The following is a 27,906-nucleotide window of genomic DNA, read 5'->3' on the forward strand; positions in this document are numbered from 1 at the left end:
CATAATATGTATTCTCTTTGATGTAAAGAAACCAACAGATAACATTTTGTTGCAGCACTGTCTTACATTAAAAGACATCACAGAGACATCACAGTAAAAGGCATCCAAAATATATTGTGCAGATGATTTGCATCAGCCGTGATCACAAGAGAAGATATGTTGTTTCTGGAATAGAGGAGGACTTAAGGCCAATTGAATGATGTTCTAAAACCTTTTCAAAATGAAGGATATCAACCTTTATCCACCCTCCCCTCTCTGGAGAAGCTGTACGAAACACGCTGTCTCAGGAGGGCCTCCAAGATCTCCAAGGACCCGACCCACCCTGGGCACGAACACTTTGTCAAGCTGCCCTCGAACAGGAGGTACAGGACCCCGGCCGCTAAGACAAACAGACTGAAGAACTGCTTCTACCACAGGGCCGTCAAGGCCCTGAACACAGAAAAGGCCTAAGTTCTGGGCCCAGGACAAGTCCGGACGGATTGTAATGGCAGCTAGTGCCGAGGCACAAACATGTACATTTTCAAGCCTGCAAACTGTGACACTTTAAAAAAAATGTGAAAAAATACTTTCTTGTGCAATATGACAACCCTAGTTGACTATCTGTGCAGTATAGTACAGTGGATTGTGTACATAGCCTCTATTGATGTAAACCAGCTCTTTATCTTCTTGTGATTTTATGCATCTATGCTTTTTCCAAAATGTGTTTCTTTTTCCTTTCTTAAACACCAGGGGAGCCTCCCCTCCTAAATTTCGTTGTTTGGTACCTGTACTGTAACAATGACAAATAAAGTCTATCTATCTATCTATCTTTAGTTCCTGACTTGACACTGTTGTTATGCCTGTGACACAGTATACTAAGCCAAGAGGGCTAGAATACAAAGTTTGATTCTCTGGTTCAATACACATACGTAGATACACACACATCAGGATAAATGTTCAACAAGGAGGATCCACTCCATCGAATTGTCCGTCCAATATGAGATACTATGCCATTCATAGTACTTGGGGTTACTCCTTCCAACTGCTAAAAGGGAGACAGAGTCAGAGAGAGAGAGAGAGAGAGAGAGAGAGAGAGAGAGAGAGAGAGAGAGAGAGAGAGAGAGAGAGAGAGAGAGAGAGAGAGAGAGAGAGAGAGAGAGAGAGAGAGAGAGAGAGCAGGGACGAGATTGGGTTGAATGAGGGTCAGAATACTAAACTTTGTAGTCGTCCTTGGTGTGACTACACATACAGTACTTCTGAATTCTGACAGGTGCTATTATATTCTATGTCCTATTCTACTGTGCAGAATAGGCAAGCATCCAAAGAGGCAAATGTGCAAACAGGAAATATTCAGTCCATGTTTAAAAGCATTAAAAAGCAGATCTTCCAAAAGAATGTTACCACTTGTCAGATTATTTTGTGGGGGAGAGAGAGGGAACATGAGCACAGACTGCAGTCCGTAGTCTGTCAGCAAGCCTGGAGAATGAACGCTGTCAGATGCATTCCTTTGTGGCTACACCCTTCCATTCAGAGTGGCATTACTAATGATGATCTGGGGCCTCGTTTATAAATGTTGCGTACGCACAAAAGAAGGCATACAGCACTTTTAAGCAAACCTTGGGATTTATAAAAAAAAATACAATCTTGGCGGGAGAATGTGCGGTCCTCCACGGACACTCTGACCTTAGTAAACCCACATAAACTGGAGGAATGACAAACTGCGACACTGATGGCAGAAGGATGAAACTTGAGAAACACTTTGAAATTGATACCATGATACCTGTAATTATTAAACAATACTTGCATGTTATGCAATTTATTCTCATAAATAATAAGGTGAACAGTAGGACAAATTACGTTTAAACTGATGCTGTTTCCTGCTCTCTGAGGTGTTGTTTATGGTAGAGGAGGAGCAGCAGCTACAAAACACGCACAGATGGTAGCAGCGAATTACCAAGTTATTTTGGCTGAGCATGAGTCCCTTCCATTCGAGACTCCCCTTCCATTACTCCCTCATATCGAGTGAGCCCTTCAGTGATGTCTGAGTGAAGTGGATTGTGCAAGGGATCGTCCATACAGCCATTAGTGTTAGCTGTTACCTGTCAAAAGACAGTTGGGAAACAGCAACCACTAACGTCTGTTCGGTCGTGTTGAATGGATTGCAATGAATTGTGGGTTACCCATTGTGCCAAGGGATGTTTTTTGTTGACTAGGTGAAGTGGATATTTGGAGGGGATAGAATTCCCTTTTCCCTTATCTACAATGGAATGGAATCACTCTGCTGTTCGCCGCCATTTTATTTAAAACATTTCGTTTTGTTCACAATTACGTCATTTTGTTCGTACAAACCCAGCAGAGTTCATTTCAGCAAGAAGTATGCAGCAAGCTTTACTCCCCCACTCATTGTTTAGGCACCACTTTCAGTTTTTTGTCTAGAAATGTTTATAAAATCTCTGACCACATAAATTGCAAGTTGAAAAATAGGGCGAAATATTTTCAAATTTCCACATCTGATTAATCAGTAGATTAATCAATTTATAGGAAAACATTTCCCACCATTTTTTTTTTTTAACCAACTGGCAGCCTTAGATAAAACACGTCGTATGCAAAGGTCTCAAGGTATATAGATTATAAACAGAAGGTCAGAATCATTTGGTTCCTCTGACCAGATCAGTGTGGGTGGAATCCATGCACCTAACTCGACATTTGTCGAGTATTGATGCATTGATGAAGTATTGATCGGCATTGATGTCAATGGATATTTGTGCCATTATTTGACGTGCGTGGCTCTCGAGTTAGGATTTCACCCTGTGAGATAAAAGCAGCTTAATCACAATCAAAATCAGTGCAAATTACTATTTCTGAAAATAAATGTATGTTACAATGTCCAGATGCTATCTATGGGCAAAGGAATGATAAAGTTCATGTTATGGGAATATGGTTGCTCTTACTTATGGAGCCCTTCTCCCTTGGTTTACTGGGGTCTCAACAGCATGAACATACTGGATCAACTCCTGCGGTGTGTTTCCAGCCCTGTACACGTTACCACAAACATAATCAATTCAGAGACTGATGGATTGCCTGGTCTACATGGCAACATTATTGGGGTTTCTCTTGCGTCCGTCACTGACCTGCTATCGGTAATTATTTAAATGGTTTATGTTCCCCTAGGTGGTGAACTCGCTTCCCCAGTAAATCAGGTTCTCATTAAGGTAATGTTTCACCATCCTAGCCTCAGAAGCATCTAGGCATCACAGCGATTAATTCAACCAAGGATTTAGATGGCCGTATGGCGTATGTGACGTATGGCCGACCACTCACTGGCCCCACCCCTAGGGGTGTGTACTGGCAGTGATTCAGTAAGGAATATGATATTAAGAATTAAGTTATCATTTGTAGGCTAAAAGTTTGATTCAATTCAATGTGATACGATTTCATAGTTTATTTAAAGGCAAAGAAATTAAATATTGATTTGCAGTCTGGATCATTTTAATAACTACTGTGAACATGTTTTGTCTTGTCAGGTGAAAATGAATAATGTTGTATTGCACTCTAGAACAGCGCAGGGCAGGTCATTGGGCAGGTCATTCTTTTTTCTTTTCTTTTTTCTGAGTGGGGCAGTCCCACTCATATTTTTCTTTTTTAATGACAGATACAGTAGAGATTATGACAGGAAGGATGGGTGAGAGAGAGAGAGAGAGAGAGAGAAGGGATGACATGCAGGATATGTCCGCGGCTGGAATCGAACCGGGAGCCCTGCGGTACATGGTCAGCGCTTAATCCACTACGCCACCTAAGCGGGGCCCCCAGGGCAGGTCATTCTAAACAGCCCTTTAGAGATGGCACTTTGGTTTCTTTACTCTAAGCTCGTCAGCACCCATACAAGGCTAGATGTTGTCCTACTGTACATCATTGAGATACACAGGAATATTCTACCACGTGAACTGTGTTTCCGGCGCTTTCCGGCACATGTTTCAGGATTGACCAGGGCATGTCCGCAAAGCCTGCACGGTTTTTCGGCCGCAACTCCTTCCGTTTTGCTGCAGCAAATGATTGGACTGCTTTACAAAACACACTCAAACTCACATCATTTATTATCTTCAAACAGAAACTTCAACATCTATTACTTGAGAATTACAATGGAGTGTTTGAGTGTTTGAATGAGTTAAACAAAGAACATCCATTTTCAATCAGAGAGTGTGAGAATCACAAGCAATAATATTATTATGTTCACCATGCCTTAGAAGCCTATTCATCCTTGAGCAACACCTAGAAAAGCTAGTCAGCGACTATACATAGTGAATTAAACACCCTCTTCTTAGAGGACACCAGCTGTGCACTTGAGGAAGTCAAAGAACCTTTATCATTGCTAAATTAAGTTTCCTTAATTCCCTGAGGAGACTTATAGAGGACTTCCTGAATCTAGACTGCAGGGATGCCCACAGCTCACAGAAGCCTGCCATCTGAGCCTTAATATTATCTAGTTCTGCTGTCTTTGCAGTCCCACTCACATGTATTTTTTATTTAAAATTTTTTATATTGACAAAGGGAAACAGTACAGGGGGGTAGAAGATGTCTCAGGAGAAACACTATAGGGGGGGAAGTAGGTGTCTCTGGAGACACAGTGCAGGGGGTAGTAGATGTCTCAGGAGGGACAGTCAAGGTAAGTAAGTCAAGCTTTATTTATAGGCTATAGCACCTTTCATACAAGAAATGCAGCTCAAAGTGCTTCACAACAGGAATGAAAACATAAAGTGAATATAAAAACATATACAATATGCAATATAAAACAGCAGGGGAAAACAGCAAAAAGAAAAGGTAAAGATAAAATACAATAAAAAATAGGCTAAATAAAAATGGGAAACAATGTACAACCTCTGCCCATCTTCTCATCAGCAGAATACCTTTCCCTATCCCTTTCATCTCCCTACCTTACACAGTCTCTCTGTACTTCTCCCTGGCTTTCCACCAGCACCTCAAACATCCGTTTTTGGAAAAGTTCACCTCAGCTCGGTTTTCTTGTGAGTGGGGCAGTCCCACTCATATTTGTAATTTTATTGGACAGATTCAGTGAAGACAGACAGGAAAGTAGGAGAAGAAGGGAGAGAGGACATGTCAGCAGGGCATGGGCCGGATTCGAACCCATGCCAACATGGGCATATGTGTGCACTGTAGACCGCGGTGCTAGACCACTGGACCACCCGAGGCCACAAACCTTTTTTTTTAGGGCTCTTTTTTTTGTGCGCATTTTATCACACTTTTTTTTGGTTTGCTACCATTTTAGATGGCACTTGTGACAAGTATATTTGGGTGGGTAGGGGAGGGTTAGTGTAACATTAGATTAGGTACATTGTGTGTTTTACTCCCTCCAGGAAACATACGACGACCAGGTTCTTTAATTACAGATTAATTTATTCTCTGGTCTCAAATCCACCATCATCATTCACCTTCTCAATGTTAGCAACTTAAACTACTTGTAATTGCTGGCTTCTGCTAGCCAAACCAAAACGGAGCATCTTGTCTCTCACTCATATTGACATGTGTTGGTCAGTGATGAAATGTCACACTTAAAGAGGCACCGGTGCAACACTGAATCAGGAATCTACGTTCATATTAAACACCGTAAATCAATTATAGCCATGAAATAAAAATACATATACAGACATTACGTAACATCAACTAAAATTGGAATTTCAAATAAAATTAATAATAACAACAAAATGCCATAAGTAACATTTACAAATCCAGTGACTGGGATCAGTTCTATGGAGAGAGGCGGGTAGTAGAGGATGAGTTGAGGTTGCCTTTGATGTGTGGCTGCAAGTAAATAGTTCAGCAGAGTTAAAGAGTTATCTTACCTTATGCTAAAGAATTCTTCTTGTAGCACTTTTTTTGTTGGTACTATTTCCACTGGTAGGACACTACTGTATGCATAGGTACCAAGCGGGAGAGTCAGGGTTTATGCCCTACCAATAATGATTTCAATATTGCTGATTCAATAATGCATTCTGCATACACCAGCAATCTCTCTGTTTGTCTGACTGTGTCGGGGCCAGTTTACACTGGTAGTCTGCCTAAGGCTGGTGGGCTAGTGAGGTTACAATATTACTTTTCTTATTCAGACTATTAGCGGGACCATCACTACCATTGAGGACACAAAGGTCATGACCATTGTATATTTCATAATCATAGACATACATATTCCATATTATATCTATATTCCCTTTTTTAAATGTATTTTTCTAAATAATATTAATGTTATTTTTTCCCATAATTAAGTAAATAAATAATGAAGACAGTAAAGACTGAGTGTATGACACATGATTACAAATATGTTTATAACGGCATTGGGTTGTAGTAAAAATATCTATTAATGAACATAAATACGTATATATGGGGTACATAACCTATTCCTACTTCATACATACACACACACGCCCATGCGCACACCCACACACACATGTACTCATATACACATAAAATCTTTACCCATGCACACACACATACAAACAAACAAACACACACCAATTCACATCAATAATCTGCTGTATTGGTTATGGCTAGTTATGTCTTTGTTTTGCCTACCACGCAACTTGTTTTGCCTACGCTTTGGCTAATTTTATTCAATTGGAACTGGTCATCTAAAGTTTTCTTTCCACAAATACCTAAAAAAAAAAAAATGGTGTCCCAGAAATTGTGTAAAGATTTGCTTGACCAAAGCATAATATGATATATGATGATATAATGATGCAGGGAATTGATGGCCCCATATACAGGTGGGATCAAGAGATTTAATTTAAGACATTCTGGTTCAAGATGTAAACGGTGAAGTACCTTAAAGAGAACAGGATCTAGGCAGGATTTCCAAGTACTATCAGAGTTCAGTCCCAAGTGAGGAACAATCAATATTAACGATTTTATAAATGTGTCCCCTTACAAAAAGGTGTCCAAGCATTGGCCTATAGGACCTTCAGGAGGCCTATATGGGAACTATGAGAACATTTTAAAAATATAAATTAGGATTTGTAAGAATCAGAAAAAAATGGTAGGTGGGATGTTGTATATATATTATATTGTATGTGAATTTGTCATAATACACTTGTGCTAATAAGTACAGTATGAATTAAGTATGAATACTTGATTGTGATTAGTCGAGTTAGTGTTGATTCTTTTTCTATAAAAGCACACATATTCACAGTGTTAGCCTCCTCAATGTTCTAAACTAATGCACCCAATATTGAAGAGGGGCTCATCAAAGTGTACATGTCATCCACATGACTGACAAAGTTCCAGCGCCAATGTACAGTGTTGTCCAACAAGGGGAGAGGGGAATGTCATCACATCTAGCTGGCAGTCATTTATCATACATAAACATATACAGTACTAATAATATAGTTGTCAGCCAAACGATGCAATCTGTGGCACACATAGTGTGGCTTGTACTTGGCAGTGAGTGACACAATAAATTAGTGTGATCATTATAGTACGTCAAGTGTTGACAGGCACTCTCCATGATGTGAATACATTATACAGCTCAGACAGTTGGCTATCTAACTGAAGTTAGCTTTGCTAGTGTACCTCCACATTTCTAAATGAGATATTTCTGTATTGGTCATTATGGGGTATTGTGCGTGGATTGATGGCAAAACTGATTATTCAATACATTTTAAATTGAATCTATAACAAAACAAAATGTGGAAAAACCCTTCTGAAGCCACTGTATAGAGAGCACTGTATATCAACTGAATTGCCTAACTTAATTTATCATCATGTTGAGTGACGCTTTTAGCAAGCCAAGCTTCTTTTCAACTGCATTTTTATCATTGCGCAGAAAAGGGAAGGTTGGACTGTGCATGCAAACAATATGGCTGCCGCAGTTCATTCTCGCTGCACCCGAGGTAGAGCGACAGTAGACCTTTTGAAAAACGGTGTAATCTCAATAATAGTCATTATTATTGGTAACTATTGTAGCTAGTAGTACAAGTACAATGTGGTGCCTACAGCCGTTTGTTATGAGTACTAAATAAAGAAACAAGTGGTTGTTATTGTGTTTCCCATTTCCTGTTCCATACCACTCTTTAGGCAGAGCTTTATCAAAAGAATGAAAACAAACAGGATTTTTTAGCTTTACCTATGTGTGAAAAGAGAGGGGGGGTTGTGTGTGTATGTGGGGGGGGCAATCAGCAGGAACAACAGTCAACTATGACCTGTCGAAGTTTATTTTTGAAAATGGTAAGTGATGTGAGTGCCGTGAGTTTGAGTGTGTTCTGCAAAGTGGTCCAATCGTTTGCTGCAGCTGTGTTACGGCATGGCAAAATTCCTGATATGAAAGGTTGAAAGGTTTGGGTTGAATAGGCTTGTGTTGTTGTGATACACTCACTAGTGTTAAGTAAAGTAACGTACAGTAAAAAGCCTTTATCTTCGATGCTCTCTCTGCAGGTAAGGGAGATGTGTTCGGGGATGTGTTCTGGAAGGAGGTGACCCTTGCCCAAGCGTGTGCAAACGTGCGCGCGCTGACCTACTGCGACCTCCACGTCATAAAGCGGGACGCCCTGCAAAAGGTGCTGGAGTTCTACACGGCCTTCTCCAACCATTTCTCCAGAAACCTCCTTCTCACGTATAACCTGCGGAAGAGGGTGAGTGGAACTTGTTTGACCTCCCACGTCTGCTGAATAAGATATTAATTCTCCTCCCGGCATACTCTTAGATTCCTGTTAGATAGATGTACTTTATTGGTCCCAGAGAAGAAAGTTAATTCGGTTGCTGTTTCTGTGTCAGCCTTGTTTCCCCCTGTCTCTCTTTTGTTCCCTCACTCTTCCTCCTGCCCTACTTTCCAACTCTCCCCTTAAAAGGGCCTTCTTCCAAGCTAAACAATGTCATCTCCCCGTAACAATGCAATGGCAGATCACAGCATTTGGTACTTCAAAGTCTTTGATTTCCTTTTAAGGGGTTCAGTTCAGTTGGTTCTACATACTGTATTTCCGTAGCTGTGCCATCTCCATAGCTGTGTGTGAGGTTACAACGCATCTTATGGAGTTCTTTGAATGTTTCTCTCTGATTGACTATGCGTGCTGCAATTATATTCACACTGAGTGCTGGGCTTGGATCACACAGAACAAAGCCTCTGTGGACCTCCAGAAGAAACAGTCATAAAGGAATTACTCACTAGATATTATAACCTCAACAATATTCCAAGGGTTGTAAATCACACAGGAGTGCCCCCGGGGAGAGAAAGATAGTAGATCAGATGGAAATTATTTGAATTTAAATGCTATTACTTATGATCAGGGGTTAGAAGACCAACCTGACTGACTCTGAAAAGGGAGGAATGAGTGAGGAAATAGGAGGATGCACCCAGGTGGCAGTGGCAGCAGAGGTGGTTGTGTGTGTGTGTGTGTGTGTGTGTGTGCAACTGCTGTTGTCAATATAGGAGAGAGAGAGAGAGAGAGAGAGAGAGAGAGAGAGAGAGAGAGAGAGAGAGAGAGAGAGAGAGAGAGAGAGAATTGAATTGAACTCTGGCACTCAACGACGTAAAGCGCTTGCTATCAATGAGCTCTTGGAGGGCTGCCTGTATAGCGTGAGTGGCTCAATACCGCTGCCTTGCATATCCAATGACTGAATTCAGGGGGAGCCGGTGGTGGAGAAAGAGAGAATGAAATAGGATAGTTTGTTACATTTGGATAACGTGAATTTTCAGACACAACCTCAATATCACCTTGTGCTTGTGGGGCTTGCATTCTCATTAAAGCCCCAATCTAGGATTCTTTTTTCAGTCTGCATTCCCAGATTTAAGACGTACACACACTTAATCTTGTACCGTGACACAAATGGCCTAATGGATTCCCTTAGCCAAGACCGGGAGTGAGCCTGTGCATACTTACTCAGGCCCTCGTATGTTGGTTTAACATACCATATATATCAGGTGGTCAGCTCTCTGTGCTATCAGAGTAAAATCCATCCATGGTGTATGTGTGTGTGTGTTTGTGTGTCTACAGGCTTTGTTGATGCAATGACCTACACATGTGAATAAACAGAGATAAAGGAGTGTACACAGATAAGGGGTGCTCAGAGACGTTGGTACTCTCCGAGGCCTCAGGTGCAGGAGATAATCAATCTGCCTCTGGGCTCCAAAGTGATATGTCTCTGTAATAGGACACACAATTAGAGGAGGCAGCAAGCAGCCCTAAAAGATGCTCTTCTGGGATTTCCATTAGAATGAAGGAGTGTGAAAGGTAGATCTAACCCCATGTGTGATTCAAGTTGAGCCTCGGTGACCCAGTGGATGATACATGTATACCCAACATAACAAAACATGAAGAAGACTTTGTAGTCATGTTGTTTGAGGCATAAGTAGCTTACGGCACCGGATTTGGCTGAAACGGTGATGATCTGATATCGTTTGCACCTCACGGCTACACGACTAATGACTAACACTAAATTCGTGAGCTGAGACGGCGACGAGACGATAACGCTGGGAGGGTGTTTTGGAGTTGCGTGGTTGGCGATAACGTTGATGCGGACACCCACAAATGTATTGTGGTTTACTTAATACTGTTCAGCACTTGCACATCCATATGCTGTATAAATAAAATTTGATTGATGTATGTGCGCATTGCGTGCGGCCCAACCATTCAGCGCAAGTCTTGTGCTATAAATAGCCTAAACTTGATAAATAGCCTACACTTGCTGTGATATTATTTACCGTCTTAGAAACATCTTAGCAACGGGCACTTATAACAATGATCATAACGTTTATTATGCATCAGCTCTTTTTATACAACCTACATTTACACAGATGAATAACATGCATGCCATATCTTGGATGCAGACGTAATGTAAGTGGAGAGAAGATTGATCAATACTACCAAATTAATGAAAATGAATGAATTAATTTCTATTATTATACGGTACTGTCTCACTCTCAATTATATTTTAATAATTTTCTGGGTCTAACCAGTATGTGCATGCCCAGTGTACCTGAATACGCTGTTCCATGTGGCCAGAGATTCTTTTGCACGACAATGAGAAAAAGTTTTTTTTTCTCTCAAAAGCCAGAGATCGAAATTGCATTTCGGCATCGTTTTGTCGCCGTGTAGCCTAGGCCTGAGATGGCTGTTTTTGAGTAGGCTGACCTTTTTTCTCAAGGTCTCTAGCTTGCCTCATCTACAAATGCTTTGATGATAGCATTTCTTAACCAGGATGTATTGGTTTACACCTGAGGCTTACACAAAGCTAGGGTAGCACTCTTTCTCTACTACTAAGTGGGGCGTCAGGGGAATACTTGCCACTGGTGTAACTGATATGGCATTGAATTGTGTTTCCTGTCTAGTTTAGCTGGTAACTGGGAGACCAACAGCTTATTATGTATCTCATTGTAATATCTATGCAAGTGCAAACACCTCAAAACATTTTTTGTTTCATTTGAATGAACTTCATTATAATGCACTATTGGGAATGTGTCACTCAAAATGATCCAAATGAAGCAGTAAACTGGTAATGAAAGCTGAACATAGCACTGAACTGTAGCAGGGCAGCAGTGTAGCAACCTAATGTTGGGGAATTGAACTGTAGTTCAGTTAAGGTGGCACACATTGCTGCAGTACATTCAACAACACCAGTTTTGATGAATACAAACAAATGGATAACATCATAAAAACACCCCAAAAAAGCTCGCCAGACAATAGTAATTAGTCAGTCAAATGCATCTAGTGGAGAATGTTGGTTGTTTCTATGTGAAAACATGATCTGATGATCTATGTCTCAGCTCTCTCATGTTCAATCAGCCCCTGTCTCTTTTCTCACTCTTTCTTTCCTTCTTTGAATGCTGGATCATGCATGATCTGCAGAGCACCATTGATTATACAGAGTGCTCTGAGAGAGAAAGGGTTATACGGAGCACACACACACACACACACACACACACACACACACACGCACACACGCACACACACACACACACACACACACACACTCACACTCACACTCACACTCACACACACTCGCACACTCGCACACACACACGCACACGCACACGCACACGCACACGCACACGCACACGCACACACACACACACACACACACACACACACACGCACACACGCACACACATACACACGCACACACACACACACACACACACGCACACGCACACACACACACGCACACACACACACACACACACACACACACACACACACATACACACAATGCGTTGTTGTGGTAAACAAAATGGCCTGGGGTCTACAGTAGTATGAACAGTATTGTGCTATTGGCCACTCTTCACACACTAGGATTGGCAGGGTCCTATTCTGTTTGCATGTGCAATAAAACCTGCACTTAAATCACTGCCCTGACAAGCTGAACTAACCCCCCCAAGCCCATTCCTGCTGTGTCAGCGCCAACTCTGCTGATCTGCCATTCTGCTCACTGCCCATCACTGCAGCAAACACCCTACGATAGCAAGGACCTCACCAAATCAACCAGTAACCAATTATTGCCCGTGGCAATGTGACAAACTACAAACACAATTGATTGGACAGACAGAAATTTAAAAAGCAAACAGTTTGATTTTCACCTATGAGTGCATCCTTTTCCACTCCATAGGACATGCTTCTGTGCAAAATCAAAACACGTCTGAAAGTGCAGTTCAGAAAGCTATGCGCACATTTTGATCAAATCCAGATGGCAACCTCAGATGTGTTACTGATCAATTACAAACAGGTTGCAAAAATGCACGTATTTGACATTATGCATCTGGACAATGGCACAGCTAATTGAGTGAAATGTCACCCCAGTCGGAATTGTATTTGTGATATGGGATAGATTATGATATGGGATACATTATGATATGGGATACATTATAATATGGGATACATTATAATATAACACTCCAGAGAAAATGCCAAGAGACATCGAGTGGCAGGAAAGGGAACCCCAAACGGATAGGGAGAAAATAGGACCATGAGAAATGAATGAAGGTGGAGGAGGCTAGAGGAGAAGTTGACCCAAGTTGAAGTGACAGTTTCCCCTCTCCTCCATCTGCAGTGTGTTTAATGGCGAAGGACAGATTTATAGTCCTTTAATAAACTCCACAGATTTATTAAGACAGGCCTCCTCCCTCCGAACAGCATCAATCTCACCACGGACTACACAGATGTATCAGGGAAATGTCTACTTATACCAGACCATTTCCTGTGCATACTACCATCGACAGAATGATGCATGCTGGGTAATGAGAGGTTGAAGACAGGAACTAATGAGAATAAGGGTTGTTACATTATATTGGCTGATGTTTACCGTTAATAGAATAGGATAAAGTGAGAGCTCGATGAAGATACAAATACAGACAATGCCTTGCAAAAGTATTCACTCCCTGCACAATTTTTCACATTTTGTTGCCTCAAGAGCCTGTAATCATTTTGTTTTTCCTCACTCATCTGCATGGCCACTTTCAAACTGAAAACACCTGATTGCCTGTGTATTCATTGGCACCATCACACTGTATCAATAATAATGCGTGACAGATCTGCACTGCGTTTGAAAGACAAAGTTCAAGTTATTTTCCAAGTTCATGACAATGCAATACTGTAACAGATGGGTAATTAATTACAATAGGAAAGGATGATCATAAATCATCTTGCATGGCCGTATTTGACAGAGCACCCATTGTGTTCATGAATGTTTCAACCTGAGAGTGGGATGATGGGGATGATAAACATATGGCACTTACTTTGACATGAGGAAGTACAACCATCCTCTGGCATGGGCCTTTTGCCGTACACCTCTTGTGCATCGTTGATTGGATGTACAATGAGTAGCTACCTCAGAGCCATCTAGGTGATTGTCACTATCTGATAGTGTTGTGGAGAAACAGAAATATTACCGGACTAAGGAAGATGGTAACTTAAACATGTCTGTCCATTTTCCACATCCCTGTGTGATTTGAACAATGGTTTATGTTTTTGTAGACTCAGCTATAAGACATGCATAGCATTGGCCCCTATTTCCGACAGGGTCGCTATGAGCGATCTCTGCCAAGGCTGCCATCATTAGTAATTCCATATGTGGGCGTGCTTCAAGGGAAGGCATACATTTGGAATAAGCTAGTCAAGGATTGGCCGACTTTATCAGGGGTGATTTCAGTTGCTAATTTATTTTTTGCTACGTTTTGTATTGAATGACATGAGTTCTGTCTCAACTGTCTTCTAGGTATTTTTGCTTCTGTTTGGTTGGCATGGCGAGTTGTGATGGGCGTCACAAGACTCTGCAGCACACCATACACAACACCCTATCAGCTCCTATTGGAACTGTAAATGTCCCTCAAAACAGCACTTAGATTGCTGTGTGTCGTTCATCCTAAATTAATTCTGTCTCTTACTTTGTTGAAGATGAGATGACTTTGCACTTATTATGATTCTGGCAAAAGCTGATTCACACATTATGCAGGATTGCAACTCCCAAAAAAGCCATTTGACGCTATCTTGGTTCTTGCATGTTATGGATGTGATAGTCTTTTTCTAAAAATGTACTATTGGGGTTTGGTTATTTGTGTGAAAACACAACACAACAGTTACGCAGTGAAAAATGATTGGAGTTCAGAGTTGTGAAAGTTGCGTCAACTATTTGGAGAGCAAGGAACTATGCAACCAAACATTAACTAGATTGAGAAAAACTGTACATTCTAAATGAAGTAGCCTACTTGGATATTGAATAAGATTGTGAGTCATGCAATTTGCTGTACTCTATTTCTGCTCCACATGCATTTCACCTCATTGATTACAGAAGTGCTGAGTTTCTGTTTAAATATAATACGTCTTCACTGTTACATGGCCCAGAGAGGCGAGGCTACAGTATGAGGATGTTGCAGATCAATTCATTTGTGATGGTTTATTGAACCATCAGATTTGCTGCATAAATTATGTTGAATTATATTCCCCCTTCAACATCGTTTGAAGGCCATGTGGCCAATTTCAATGAATGATTCTGTAGCCTTACCCATCGATCACAACCTGTTTTTGAGGCCACAACAAGTTTCAAAATGTTTGTGGCTCAGTGTAAAATGTGTACAGTGCCCATTGCCTCACTTTTTTGAAAGCTCCATCCAGTAAGCTTTTTATTGATGGGATTGGCTTTGAATATCGTTTTGTTTTTCAAATACAATATCACGTGGTTGTCTGACAAAGCTTTCTTTTCCCTAGCTACTTATGACTGTTTAAGGTCTCTGAATCACTCTTCCCCCAAGTCACCGACACCCACATAATGATGACAGCCATGCACAATTGTGTGGGCGGCATTTGGCAAATTGTCATGGGAGAACACTCAGAGTACTCAGAGTCAGAAGTCCAAATATATAATTAAACCTTGGTCTTGGTCACTGTCACTGTACTAAACCACAGAGAAAGAATTCACTGCTTTCTTAATACCTGTGTACACCCTCTAAACAAAGAAACCAAAGGTTATTTTGTCATCCCAAGAGAAGCAATACCAAACATTGCATTTACCTTTTCAGTTGCAAGCTAAACATGAGTATTTATGTCGGTATGGATGTCCAAATGCTAATACATTTGGAAATCTGTACAGTACAGTATATCATTTCAAAGGAATGAATCACACAGTTAACATGACCCAAGCTCAAAAACATACTTAACTAAAATATGATATTATATCGTTGGAAGCTCCCCATGTTGTACTGAAATGTTGTTCAATAGAATTGGAAACATTTCAGATGCATTTTTCAACATAACATTGTGTCAATAAATTACACAAACACAGTGGCAATATTCGTGAAGGTTACTAAGAGATAGAGATTTCAGGAGGTGTCCATCGTTATTTTGAAAATAACAGTAACAACTGTCTATGATGCACACTTATGTAATGCCTTATAAGTGCAATAGACCTATCCTTCTGTAGTCATTTATTACTACTAAACAACTAGATATTGCTCATAATCTAGTCTTTCGTTCTATAAGAGCTTTCTGAGACAGTAGTGTATATTTACCTAAGTGGCTGTGGGACCTTGGGGCTGATTTACTCTTGGATAGTCAAAGACAGACCTTCACCCTTATGTGATGTAATGAAATCAGTTGAAAATGTCAGACACATTTTCCTTTTAAACAGTCAGAATGTAATGGATTCAAATGTCTTATTGCAAGCCATTCAGACTAACTAATAAAACACACATTAACAATCAATGTGTGTATTTTGCATTCAACATAATGCCAGTTTATACAGATAACACTTTTACTCTTCATAATGAGTTAGAAATTCAAGATAGGGCTCTCCCTAGTGAGTTATTTTAAGTAGAGAAATCGCAGATACTGTATTCATGAATGGAAAACTATTATGGATTCAGGAACTGAGACGAGACAGTCATTTTTTATCTTCTAGCTAGAGATGTTAGTTTATTCTTTTAATTAAACATTAAAGTCGAGAGAAGAAATTGCTACCTTAAAAGTTTATCCTCCCAACACTTGAGATAACAATCTGCACAGAGAGAGAGGTTTTTCTAAACGAGAACTCTCATTTAGGCTTGCTCAGCCTTGAGTAGAGGAGACTCTGTCATCTGCCATTTCAATCTGTTCAGATCAATAGTTGTTATCCAAGAAAGTGTCGCACTGGAGGGAATTTCCCCCGAAATCTTCATATGGTCCTGTTTTTTTTTTTATCTCGACAACACAACTGCGAGAAGTTTGAAGGTCAGTCTTCTTTGTGTTAATAAAACAAAACTCAGTAAGTGTGGGTTTAGGTTGTTGAGCTATATAAATTACCACATGAGCTAGGAAGAAGAACAGGGACACTCATTGATGTAAAGAATAACATTTTGTTATTTTGGTTCTGCTGTGTTTGGCTCATAGTTGCCATAGTGGACAAACATATACCGGTTGCGCCTTAAAATGTGTCTGAATTGTAAGATGTCACTTACAGTACGTTAAGGCTTGATTCTATCAGACATTATTTACTGTAGGCGTGTTCATGCAATTACACACCTACCACCCAAGCTCACATGCTACAGGCGACACAGTCTCCTACGTCAGGTGTTTGAAGACACAGTCATGTGTGTTGGCAAGTCAGTGGTCGCAAGTTCAAGACTTGAGTGGAGCAACGACAGTTGCGGGGCTACTTTTTGCAGCAACTTGAAACTCTGTTTCAAATGTGCATGCAGAAACGATAGTACAAGGCCACCATAACATGCTTAGCTGCACGTTGCTGTTATGAAATCAAAAACCCTTAAAGCACTTTTGTCAAAATGAAGCCAAAACCGACTCGAACCCACAACGTTCGGATTGCAAGTATTGGTTATACACCCTCCATCCCCCACCTACCCCCTAGCAAATCTACATATTTGTATAGCCCTTTCCTGGTTGCTATGCCTGATGTGTGCATGCACACAGGTAACTATCCTCATGTGCAGGCACACATATACGTGACTGGCCTGGTTACAGAATGTATTCTAACTGCATGTCTACCTGGTATTTCCACAATACCAATCTCTATTACAAAACCATTATGCCTTTTTAGTTTACCACAGATCATTTAATGTTTTACTACTGTGTTAATACTGAAGTGCTGGTTTGATAGGATTTGCCCCTCTAAATGGGACTACAAATAACATAGACAATCATTTTCATACCAACCATCTCAAATATATATATTTTTAGAAATGTAATGAAATGGATGTCTGAGGAGGCAGTTAAAGTGAAAAAGCAGGCATTACATGTGGTAACCAGGCAAGCAGAATGAGGAGATATGAGTTTGATAAGATAATCCAGGCGAGGCGAGCTGTTGAGAACCTCAATAGATGTGAAAGTCAGGAAGCAATTACAATCAGGAGCAGTCTGGGGGACGGAATCAAAATGGCCCCCGATCTCTGAGGAGAGGAGGATAATTTTCTGACCATCAATCTCGGTCCAATCACTAGGAAAAGGAATGAACCCCTGAGTAATGAAAAGTACATCCCACAAGATTAGGGTGATGGATGTAATTTGAAGGTACTGTACAATCTTGCCCCCTATATATTCCACCTTTGTTTGTCCCTGAGTCATATCTCAGCTCTGACGGATTGATGTTTTACTCACTTTACTTGGACAGACCCCTCAAGGCCAATGTATACTCTATGTCAGTTTCAGCAACACATTGTGGACTGCACACATCTGTGTCTTTTGGTGTCTCAAGTACACAGATCACCATTTTGCTTAGCTAAGGTACGCCTTACTATCAACTGCAACTCTATTAATTGAACTAACTCGATTTATTTTGATGGTTAGGTTCAGGGTTTGAGTAGATTTAGAGCAATTGTACCCAGACACTTCCGACTAATACGCACAGAAGGTCTGGTGGACCAACCTATCAAACTTGGCCCTCGTTTACCCAATCCAAACTCCTGACACACAGACATCAATCATCTCACACAGCACGTCACCCCAGCGTTCGCACCTGACACATTTCTGATTCTGTGCCACACCTCACAGTCTTGTCATTTGCTAAAAATCAAATAATGACAAATACCTTACTCAGGCAGTTCACTCCCACGAAGGTCAGGTTTGAGTCAGAGTTTGCCAGGGGGGGTATTTCATCAACGTTGCTAAAGGAAAATCTAGGCTTATTTTGATAAGTCTCATGAGACTTATCATAAAAGCAGATTAAATAAAAAGTCTCATGAGACTAATAAACCTGGATTTTCCTTTAACGACATTGATACCCCCCAAGTCCCCTTGTTATAAACCACTTTGGGCTCGTTTTTTTGGAAAGTCTGTTTTCTTTTTAGCTAGAAACGTATTTGTTTCTTGTTCTTCAGCTGCCCACCGATGTTTGACTGTGGATGTGTGTGTAGACAAGAATCGGACTCAAGTGAGTTTGAATTATCCCAATGAGAAATATACTACTTTTCACCCCCTATGCTATTTTTACAAGCAATTATTATATTTACTTTACTCTTGGTGAGAAATAGCCTCCTAATTCGGGTGGGTGAAACATTGACTGGCAGACATTAGGGATCACATTTTTGTGGAGGATCATCTCAGCAGTCTTAATTGCCAGTGTAACATTATACAGTGCCCTACATAAGTAATGGCACAGTGAAGCATTTATTCTTTGTTTGGCTCTATACTCCAAAGCTTTGGATTTGAAATCAAACAATTATGCTGAGGTTAAAGTAGAGATTGTCATTATAATGTAGAACATATAACATGTTTTGTTCATATGCCATGTTTTGTTCATTTGTATGCAATAACTGCCTGAAGTCTCCGACCCATTGACCGCACCAGCCACTGGGTACACTCTGGTGATGCTCTGCCAGAACTGAACTGAAGCCAACTTCAGTTGTTGTGTGTTTGAGGTCTATTTGCCTAAAACCTTGTAATCCCAAAATCAAATGCATGTTTAATTGGAGTTAAATCTGAAGATTGACTTGGCCAGTCTATAACTTTACACTTTTGGGCTCTGAAAAACGTCCCCAGTTGCTATGTCAGTATGCTTTGGGTCAATGTCTTACTGTATGATGAAGCGCCTTCCGATACATCTGGAGGCATTTGCTGCTGCCATCAGCAGTTTCATAATATAATGAAGACAAGTTAGCCAGTTCTAGCAGCAGCTATACATGCCCAAACCATAACTCATCTCAGAGGTGGTATGCTGTACATCTTGGGCAGATCCTTTTTTCTCCAAACGTTCCTCTTGCAATCACTCTGGTACATGATACTATTCATCTTATCTGTCCACGAGACCTTTTTCCAGACCAAAGTTTGTAGATACTTGATAAATAATAATCTGACCATTGTTTTTGAGGATAACTAGTGGTTGGCACCTTGCAGTGAAGCCTCTGTGGTTGGGCTGATGAAGTCTGTGCATGGTGGTCTCAGGGTGAAGTCTGTGCATGGTGGTCTCATGGTGGAATCTGTGCATGGTGGTCTCATGATGAAGTCTGTGCATGGTGGTGTCATGGTGAAGTCTGTGCATGGTGCTCTCATCATGGTGAAGTCTGTGCATGGTGGTGTCATGGTGAAGTCTGTGCATGGTGGTGTCATGGTGAAGTCTGTGCATGGTGGTGTCATGGTGAAGTCTGTGCATGGTGGTCTCATGGTGAAGTCTGTGCATGGTGGTGTCATGGTGAAGTCAGTGCATGGTGGTGTCATCATGGTGAAGTCTGTGCATGGTGGTCTCATCATGGTGAAGTCTGTGCATGGTGGTCTCATTATGGTGAAGTCTGTGCATGGTGGTCTCATCATGGTGAAGTCCGTGCATGGTGGTCTCATCATGGTGAAGTCTGTGCATGGTGTCATCATGGTGAAGTCTGTGCATGGTGGTCTCATCATGGTGAAGTCTGTGCATGGTGGTCTCATCATGGTGAAGTCTGTGCATGGTGGTGTCATCATGGTGAAGTCCGTGCATGGTGGTCTCTTGACACACTCACACCTACCTCCTGGAGGGTTCCTGATCTGTGGCACAGTTCTTAATTTTTAGTAATTTGTTTTATTATGGTGTGCATTTTTTCAGTCGTCCACTAGTCTTCTATATAAGTCTTCCTTGGCCTACCAGCCAGTTTGCAATTGCTGAGATCACCAGTGATTTTTTTTCTTTTTAATTATGTTCCAAATGGTTGATTTTAGCAAGCTTAAGGTTTTGTGTTTTATGTTTCTGATAATAATGTTTCTGATAATAATGTTTCTGATAATAATGGCTTCCTTGACTTTCATTGACACCTCTTTGGATCTTGACAGACATCAATAGTCGACTCCAAAGGCAAATACAAAGCCGAGAATCAATCTTAGACATTGACAGATTTTTTATGTCAGCACAAAATGGACTGCACTTATAGTGTATATTCCAAAGCGCTTTACAATGGCCTCTAATTCACCCATTCACACACCAATGGCAGCAAGTTACCATGCAAGGCGCCGGCCCACACATTGGGAGCAATTTGGGGTTCAGTGTCTTGCCCAAGGACACGGTGGACCGGGGACCAAACTGCCGAACCGCCAACCTTGCAATCATTAGACACCGGCTCTACATCCTGAGCCATAGCCGCCCAAAGCTGCACAAATGATGTGATGGAACACATCTTTCCTGACGAGAAAACCCTGTCAATCCAATTGACCTATTACGTTTGTTGCCCTGAAATAGGGAGACTATGTATAAAAAGTGTTGTAATTAATACATTATGAAACCAATATGGACACAAATATCATCAAATACAAGCTGATCATCTCTACTTTAACCTCATATTAACTGTTTGATTTCAAATCTAAACTTATAGAGTATAGAGCCAGAAGACCAAAACAGGCTTCACTGTCCCAATACTTACTGTACTGCACTGTATGTATGACCAGTTGTGGCCTATGTGGATTTAATTGGTCTTTGTTACAGTAGCTTGAGTGCTTGCCTGCTTCATGTGACAAGATTAGTCTATGTTAGCATAACAGCCCCATGAGGACCAAACACTGGAGCCACAGGCGGGATCTGAACTTTCAGACAGAGCCATGGGACCTTCCTCAGTTCTGGCATCTACTGAGCACGAAGACATGTGAAAACATACAGTATGAACAAACCCTAACCCATACAGTATGAACAAACAGGTTCTCTCTCACATGCAACCTCTACTATAGTTTTAGCCCAATTTCACGCACAGACATTCTGTGTTCTGACATTCTTTGGGCACCATATGGAAAGTGAAATATACAGTATGCAAACTTACACAAAAGTGTTTTTCCATGAGTGTGTGAAATCCATAAGCTAAAAGTGTCACATTAACATCCCAATACCGCAGGCCACTTTTGCCCCAAATAAATGTCTCTGCGTATGAATGAATGAATGAATGAATGAATGGTCTTTATTGTCATTGCTATAGTACAGGTACCAAACAACGACATTTGGGAGGGGTGGCTCCCCTGGTGCTAGGAAAGAAAAAAAAAAAAAGAAGGCCTTCTGAGACGAAATCAGAAATAAAGCAGACAAACAAACAAAGTAAAAGCTACAACAAATCGGAGCATAGACTAGCAATGGCACAGTTTAGTACCTGTACCTCCATCATTGTTGAGATCGTCATGCCCATTTGATAATATTGGCTATTAACAGGAATCAGTTATTCCATTACTCTCAATTACATAATCCACATTGCATACACCCATTGCCTTGACAAGAATTCAAGATTTAAAGCTGATGAAGGCACTGGGAGCCGAAATTAAGCAATAATGCCAAACAAGCCATGATTTGGTGTCAATATTGTCACAGACAGGGGAGTTGTTTGGCGTGACACGCAGTGGGGGGGGTAATGAGAGACTAACAACTGTAGTACCTCATCAGAACCAAAGCTGATAACTCCATTGTTTACATTGTTTTGGTCATAGGAGACTTTGTAAACAAATGATGTAAGCCGTAAAAAAAAAAAACATGTTTTAATATGATATGTACAGTAATGCTCTTGGAATGTCATTCTTTGATGCACAATGTCATAGAAATCAAGTGAATGGCTCATCCTAAATGAGGCTCATATGGATATGTGCAGCGCAAAGCTGGCAATTCAAAGCCAGACTAAATAATAGATCCCCTGGCACGACTCTGACGTCTGTGACATCATCTTTTGGCTCAGTGGGTTGCGGGGGGCTTAGACAGCTCTAGAAGGATTGGAATATTTCATAACTGTACTCATTTAAGTACGAATATAAGAGGAGTTGTATCCAGAAATGTATTGATTAATGGTCATTTTGGTATGGTAAAACTAAGGCCATGCAAACTTGTGAAAGCGGGTGAAAAATAATAAATCAAGAAAACAGTATCAAAAGTGTATCAAGTGTACAAATATCCATCTTAGATGCATAAGCAAGAAAAGTATGAGAAATATTATGCTATATTTCAGTTTGATTATTAAATACATTAACATTAATTAATTTGGGGTCCACATTATGTCATTTGGGGTAGCACATTATGGGCCCTATTATGCACTTCATAAGTCTTAAGCAATAAGACGAGGCGGTAGATCTAAACTTAAGACGTGGAGGCGTGGTCAAGGCCACTTTGCTATTATGCGTGCGGTAGTGGGCGCCTAAGACCTGGCGCTAAGCCCAGAAATTAGTCATGGGTGTGTTTTGGGCGTCTTCTCAATCAACCCAATCAGCGTGCCAGGTGCCATTCCCTTTAAGAACCGGCTGCGTTAAGTCATAAGCGCTATGCTATTATGCAGTTCATAGGCGCTAGACTTCATGCACGTTTTGCTCGTGTTTCAAAACGTGCATGAAGTCTAGCGCCTAAGAACTTTTCAAACCACTTCTTAGCGCTAGGCGCAAAGTCAGATCGCATAATAGCAGGGGCGCCTAGCGCACTTCATTAACATATGAACACTCCCACAATGAGTAATATATGCACGGGAGTCTTACGTCTTATGTGTGGGCGCCTAGCGACGCCTGCATAATAGCAGTAGCGCGTATGAAGCGCATAATAAGGGTGGCGGTAGGTCTTAACCTGGCGGTGCGTCTTAATTAAGACTTAAGACGGCAAGTTAAGAAGTGCATAATAGGGCCCTAAGTCTTCTATACACTTTTACCTGACCACAGCAGTAATTTGACCGTGGCCACTTGCGTTTGACATAGGAAAGGAGACAGCATGAAATGAAAATGGCTTTGGTGGGAAATGCCATTTGGAAATACGTCCTGTAGAAAAGCGTCATAGGGATAATTAAAAGTGTTTTTTATTTTTTTTAAAAGCCTTTCAGAAATTAAATATGTTATCATAAAATGAAATATGGTAGCGTTATTGACAATTATGAAAGAGTTAGTATTCTATTTTAATTTCAAAAGCAAATCATGTTTATTTATTTAACTTTCACTTCTTCTATACTATCTTTCAGGTGTTCACCTATATAGTGCTTTTTTCTCCTGCTTACCTTCAGAGCACCCAAGATCTCCTACCCACAATTCAATGCCTGTAGGGGGAAACAGTCTGGTATTTTCACTGAAACACAGTTTACTGAAATAAGCCACAATTGTGCATCATCAGACAGTTCTCCATGCTTTTAAGCCATTTAATCAAAACAGTTATGCTTTTCTCAATGACAATAATCTGGTTGATGCAGCAAGTTAACAGCTATAGCAGCTCGTAGGAATTTGTTTGTGAATAAAAACAGATTACGACAGCAATATAAATAATACACAAGGAAACACATACTGTATCACTCAATAATCAAATAATCTGTGGCACGTAGGTTAAGTGTGGTTGGAGATTTTAAACTGCATCAGAGGGAGCAGACATCAGCCTAACAGATGACAAGGGGTCCTGTTTTCTCTGTGCTCCAGCCGACAACGAGGCGTCCGATTAGAGTGTGAATCATGAGGGTCACCTGCATACAAGTACATGCCTGTGTTGTTGTAGCAGTGTTCATGTTCACTAGACTAGAATGTCTGAACTCTAACCTGCTACTGTAAGTGGAACTGCATGTACTGAAGTTGATGATAATGATAGATAATTGCCTGGAAGAAAACACATCTGCAGTGTTGGTGTAACAGATGAGTGGGAAGGATAATGCACAATATTTGTTTCCCCTTCTCTTCATCTCTGATAAGTCAAATATAAAGCCACAGTCTGAGATCGTTTTCCATCAAAATGGCAGCTTGCTTGGTATAGAGCTGGCTGGAGAAACACAGTATAAGCCCTCCCAAATTAATAGGCAGCACTAAAGATGCAAGGACTGACATCTACATTGTGGTTTTAAACATATTAACCTCATGTGGCTATTCCCATGTTACCTAGCATCAGGCTTATATTTTTGGGTGATTTCCTTTCACTCAAGCTGTGGCTCGAATACAAACATAAAATCATAACCGTCTCCCATGTCATTTCCCAGTATGAGTCAGCGTACTTTGCCCAGGCACGGTTGCATAAAACCACACTTAATAAACCAGTCTCAGCATGCAGAGGTGTGGTGGGGGACATGACAATAATAGAATGCCGGCCACGCTGCCAGGTCTCTGTGGCCTAATTCTAACGCAGGCGAGAAAATGCTGAGTATCATTAATATTCATTGATTGAATGATTACACAAGCCAAATTCCATCAGACTTTATTCCTCTTACTCAGACTACCCACAGTACCTAGTCAGACTTCCTTACACCTCTACCCAGGGAACGGGTTCTGTTTGATTGTCAGATGTTTAGCTTCTTCCCTAATGATTGCCACCAAACATGCTGGTTTTGCACTGACAATAGGCTTGCAGAAGAATGGGGCCTCTTTTACTAAAAAAGTCACACGACACTAGAGAAGACATCTAAATTTCATGAGTTCCTTTGAGGGACTCAGCAGAAAGAAACAGTTTGCTGTGTTTTCACAAGGATGGGCTTTAATTAGTAATGAGGTCAGACAGAGGGTTTCTATACTCTTCTCATCCCTCTATGCTCCTATTGCCTATGCAAGACCAGGGGAGGCTGCTGGAGGGAGATATCGGAGGAAGGGCTCATTGTAATGTATAGAACAGAATGAGGAATGGTATCGAACAAAGCCTGTACTCTGATTTCTACCTCCACCTGCCTCCTCACCTGTCTGGGAAACTCATCTGCCAAAACAGTTTCCACTGTTGACTGCTGTCGTTTTATGAGATATCATGACATTTATGAATGAATGAATGGACTTTATTGTCATTGCTACAGTACAGGTACCAAACAACGAAATTTAGGAGGGGTGGCTCCCCTGGTGTTAGGAAAGGGGGAAAAAAACACTTTTAGAAAGAAAAAAATAATCACAAGAAGGTAAGGAGCTGGTTTACATAAATAAAGGCTATGTACACGAAAAGGAATAGAAAACGTTTTTAATGATTTTCCAGAAATGTATTGGATTAATACAGTATAATCAAGTGCCAAAGATAAATTACATTACACATAATTTGTATTGTGTTTTTGCCTTATCCGGATCATAATTAAGGTATTCATGAGCATTCGTATGAGCATGTTTTGACTTGAAGAAAATGTGCTCAGAGACAACCGTGGCCGTTTCAATTTCTTCCTTAAACCCCACTCTCTCTACTGTGTGGGGTCCATAATAACACAGGCGTTTCTCATATAATATTTAAATCGTGTCTTTTGGCATAACATATGAATAATCAGAGATGAATAGACAATGAATCCATTTCAGATGTTTGAAAAGAAAAGTCAGGCAGACGGGTGGTTACTGAACCAGGACTAAAAACCAGCTAAATATTTCACGGCTTTCTTCTTCTGTTCATCGTTCCTAGAATGCATCTAAATGGAATTTTCGAAAAATAACGAGTGGTAAAAGCGAATACAGTACAGTACAATATCATACTATTGAGTTAATGGTAAAGTGAATATAAATATTGAGTAATCCAACCAAAATTATTGAATTCAACAATATTCCTACTGCACTATTGTTATGTACTCCCCTGTGATAGTGATCAGAGATAGTTTCTAGTGTGTATTGGGAACAAACCCATTGATAATATGTTCACTGTGTCAATGTATTGGTGATTTGTTTTTTATTAATCAAGGGTCTTTCGTCTCTCTGCAGATTGTTTTCCGAAAGATTAGCGATGTGAAACGGGAGGAAGAAGAGCGCCTGAGGCGGAAAAACGAAGCCCCCCTCAACCTCCCCCCGGACCACCCGGTGCGTCGGCTCTTCCAGCGGTTTCGGCAGCAGAAGGAGGCCCGCATGACGACGACAGGGAAGCCGGACCTGGCGGAGCATGACATGGAGAGAGGCTCTGTGTACGTGGAGCCCATTCCCATCCAGGATGTCATCGCCACCACCAGTATCGTCACGGTAACGGAAAGCCCGGCCACACCCGTTCCCTCTGTCTCCTCCTATTCGGCGACCGCCTCCGGCCACTCGGACAAGGCGAAGCTCCAAGCCCCGTCCCCCACGGCCTTTGCGGGAAGCAGAGCGTCCGAGCCCACCAAGGTCAAAGGCTGGGGCCGCTTCAAGGAGTCCATGGCCAAGACCGACGACTGGAGCACGGTGTCGAAGGCCGAGTCTATGGAGATCCTGCCTGAGAGGACCAAGGCCCTCGAGTCAACGACCTCACTGAAGAAGACCGACTCGTGTGACAGCGGCATCACTAAGAGTGACTTGCGACTGGACAGCGTCGGCGACAACAACACCGCCCGCACCACGCCGCAGGACCGGAGCCCCGTGCAGCCCGAGGCCAAGCACGCCTTCTACCCCATCCCCGAGCAGACGCTTCAGGCCTCGCTCCTAGAACTCAAACTGGAGCTGAAGGAGGACTTGAAGGCCCTGAACACTCGCATGGCCGGCGTAGAAGCCCAGCTGGCGGAGGCACTCCAGCTCCTTAAGGCCGGGAAGTCTGGTTCTAGCTCCCCCAAGGCCCTGTTTGAGATCTCACGGCCCACTTCGCCAGACTCAGACAAAGAGGACATCTTTTCTTAAAAGGAGTTGTTTTGGAAGGCTTGTTGAGAGTGATGGAAGACACTGGGTGTTGAGTGTACAGTTCCTCAGCCGAGGACACATTGATACGTAGATGCCTCACCAATGTCTGTGTAAGCAATAGGTGATGAAGCTCCATGATTATCCTCTTAAAGAGGACCTGGTGGTTTTAGCCCTATGTGCCATGATTGTCAGTCACCATGGAGACAAGGGTTAGTGAGAAGGTGTGGCCTGGGGTGGTCCAGTGATCTAGAGCGCACACGCTCATGTCGGCATGCGTTCGAATCCGGCCCATGCCCTGCTGACATGCCCTCTCTCCCTTCTTCTCCTTACTTTCCTGTCTGTCTTCACTATATCTGTCCAATAAAATGAAAAATATGAGTGGGACTGCCCCACAACGAAAAAAATTACTTACAAAAAAGTATGTGAGAAGGGGATGTAGGCAATGGCCTGTACTTCATAGGGATTGGCACCAAAGTGGCATTATGAACAAATGGAATCCTTCCTGCGACACACACACACACAGACACACACATACACACACACACACACA

General features: G+C 41.5%; 1 protein-coding gene across 2 annotated transcripts in view; it reads left to right on the plus strand.

Moving 5' to 3' along the window:
• LOC308174279 (voltage-gated delayed rectifier potassium channel KCNH1-like) overlaps positions 1–27,356 on the plus strand; it is a gene marked incomplete at both ends in the record, with an annotated part of 71,932 nt that extends 44,576 nt beyond the window's left edge. For both annotated transcript variants that reach the window (XM_080549352.1, XM_080549353.1), the window contains 2 exons: positions 8,419–8,615; positions 26,481–27,356. In XM_080549352.1, the coding sequence (XP_080405478.1) occupies positions 8,419–8,615; positions 26,481–27,356 (1,073 nt within the window). The remainder of the gene's footprint in view (positions 1–8,418; positions 8,616–26,480) is intronic.
• Positions 27,357–27,906: the final 550 nt, after the last annotated feature.

This window comes from Nansenia antarctica (genome assembly GCF_963989245.1).
Source record: "Nansenia antarctica genome assembly, chromosome: 19".
Taxonomy (NCBI): domain Eukaryota; kingdom Metazoa; phylum Chordata; class Actinopteri; order Argentiniformes; family Microstomatidae; genus Nansenia; species Nansenia antarctica.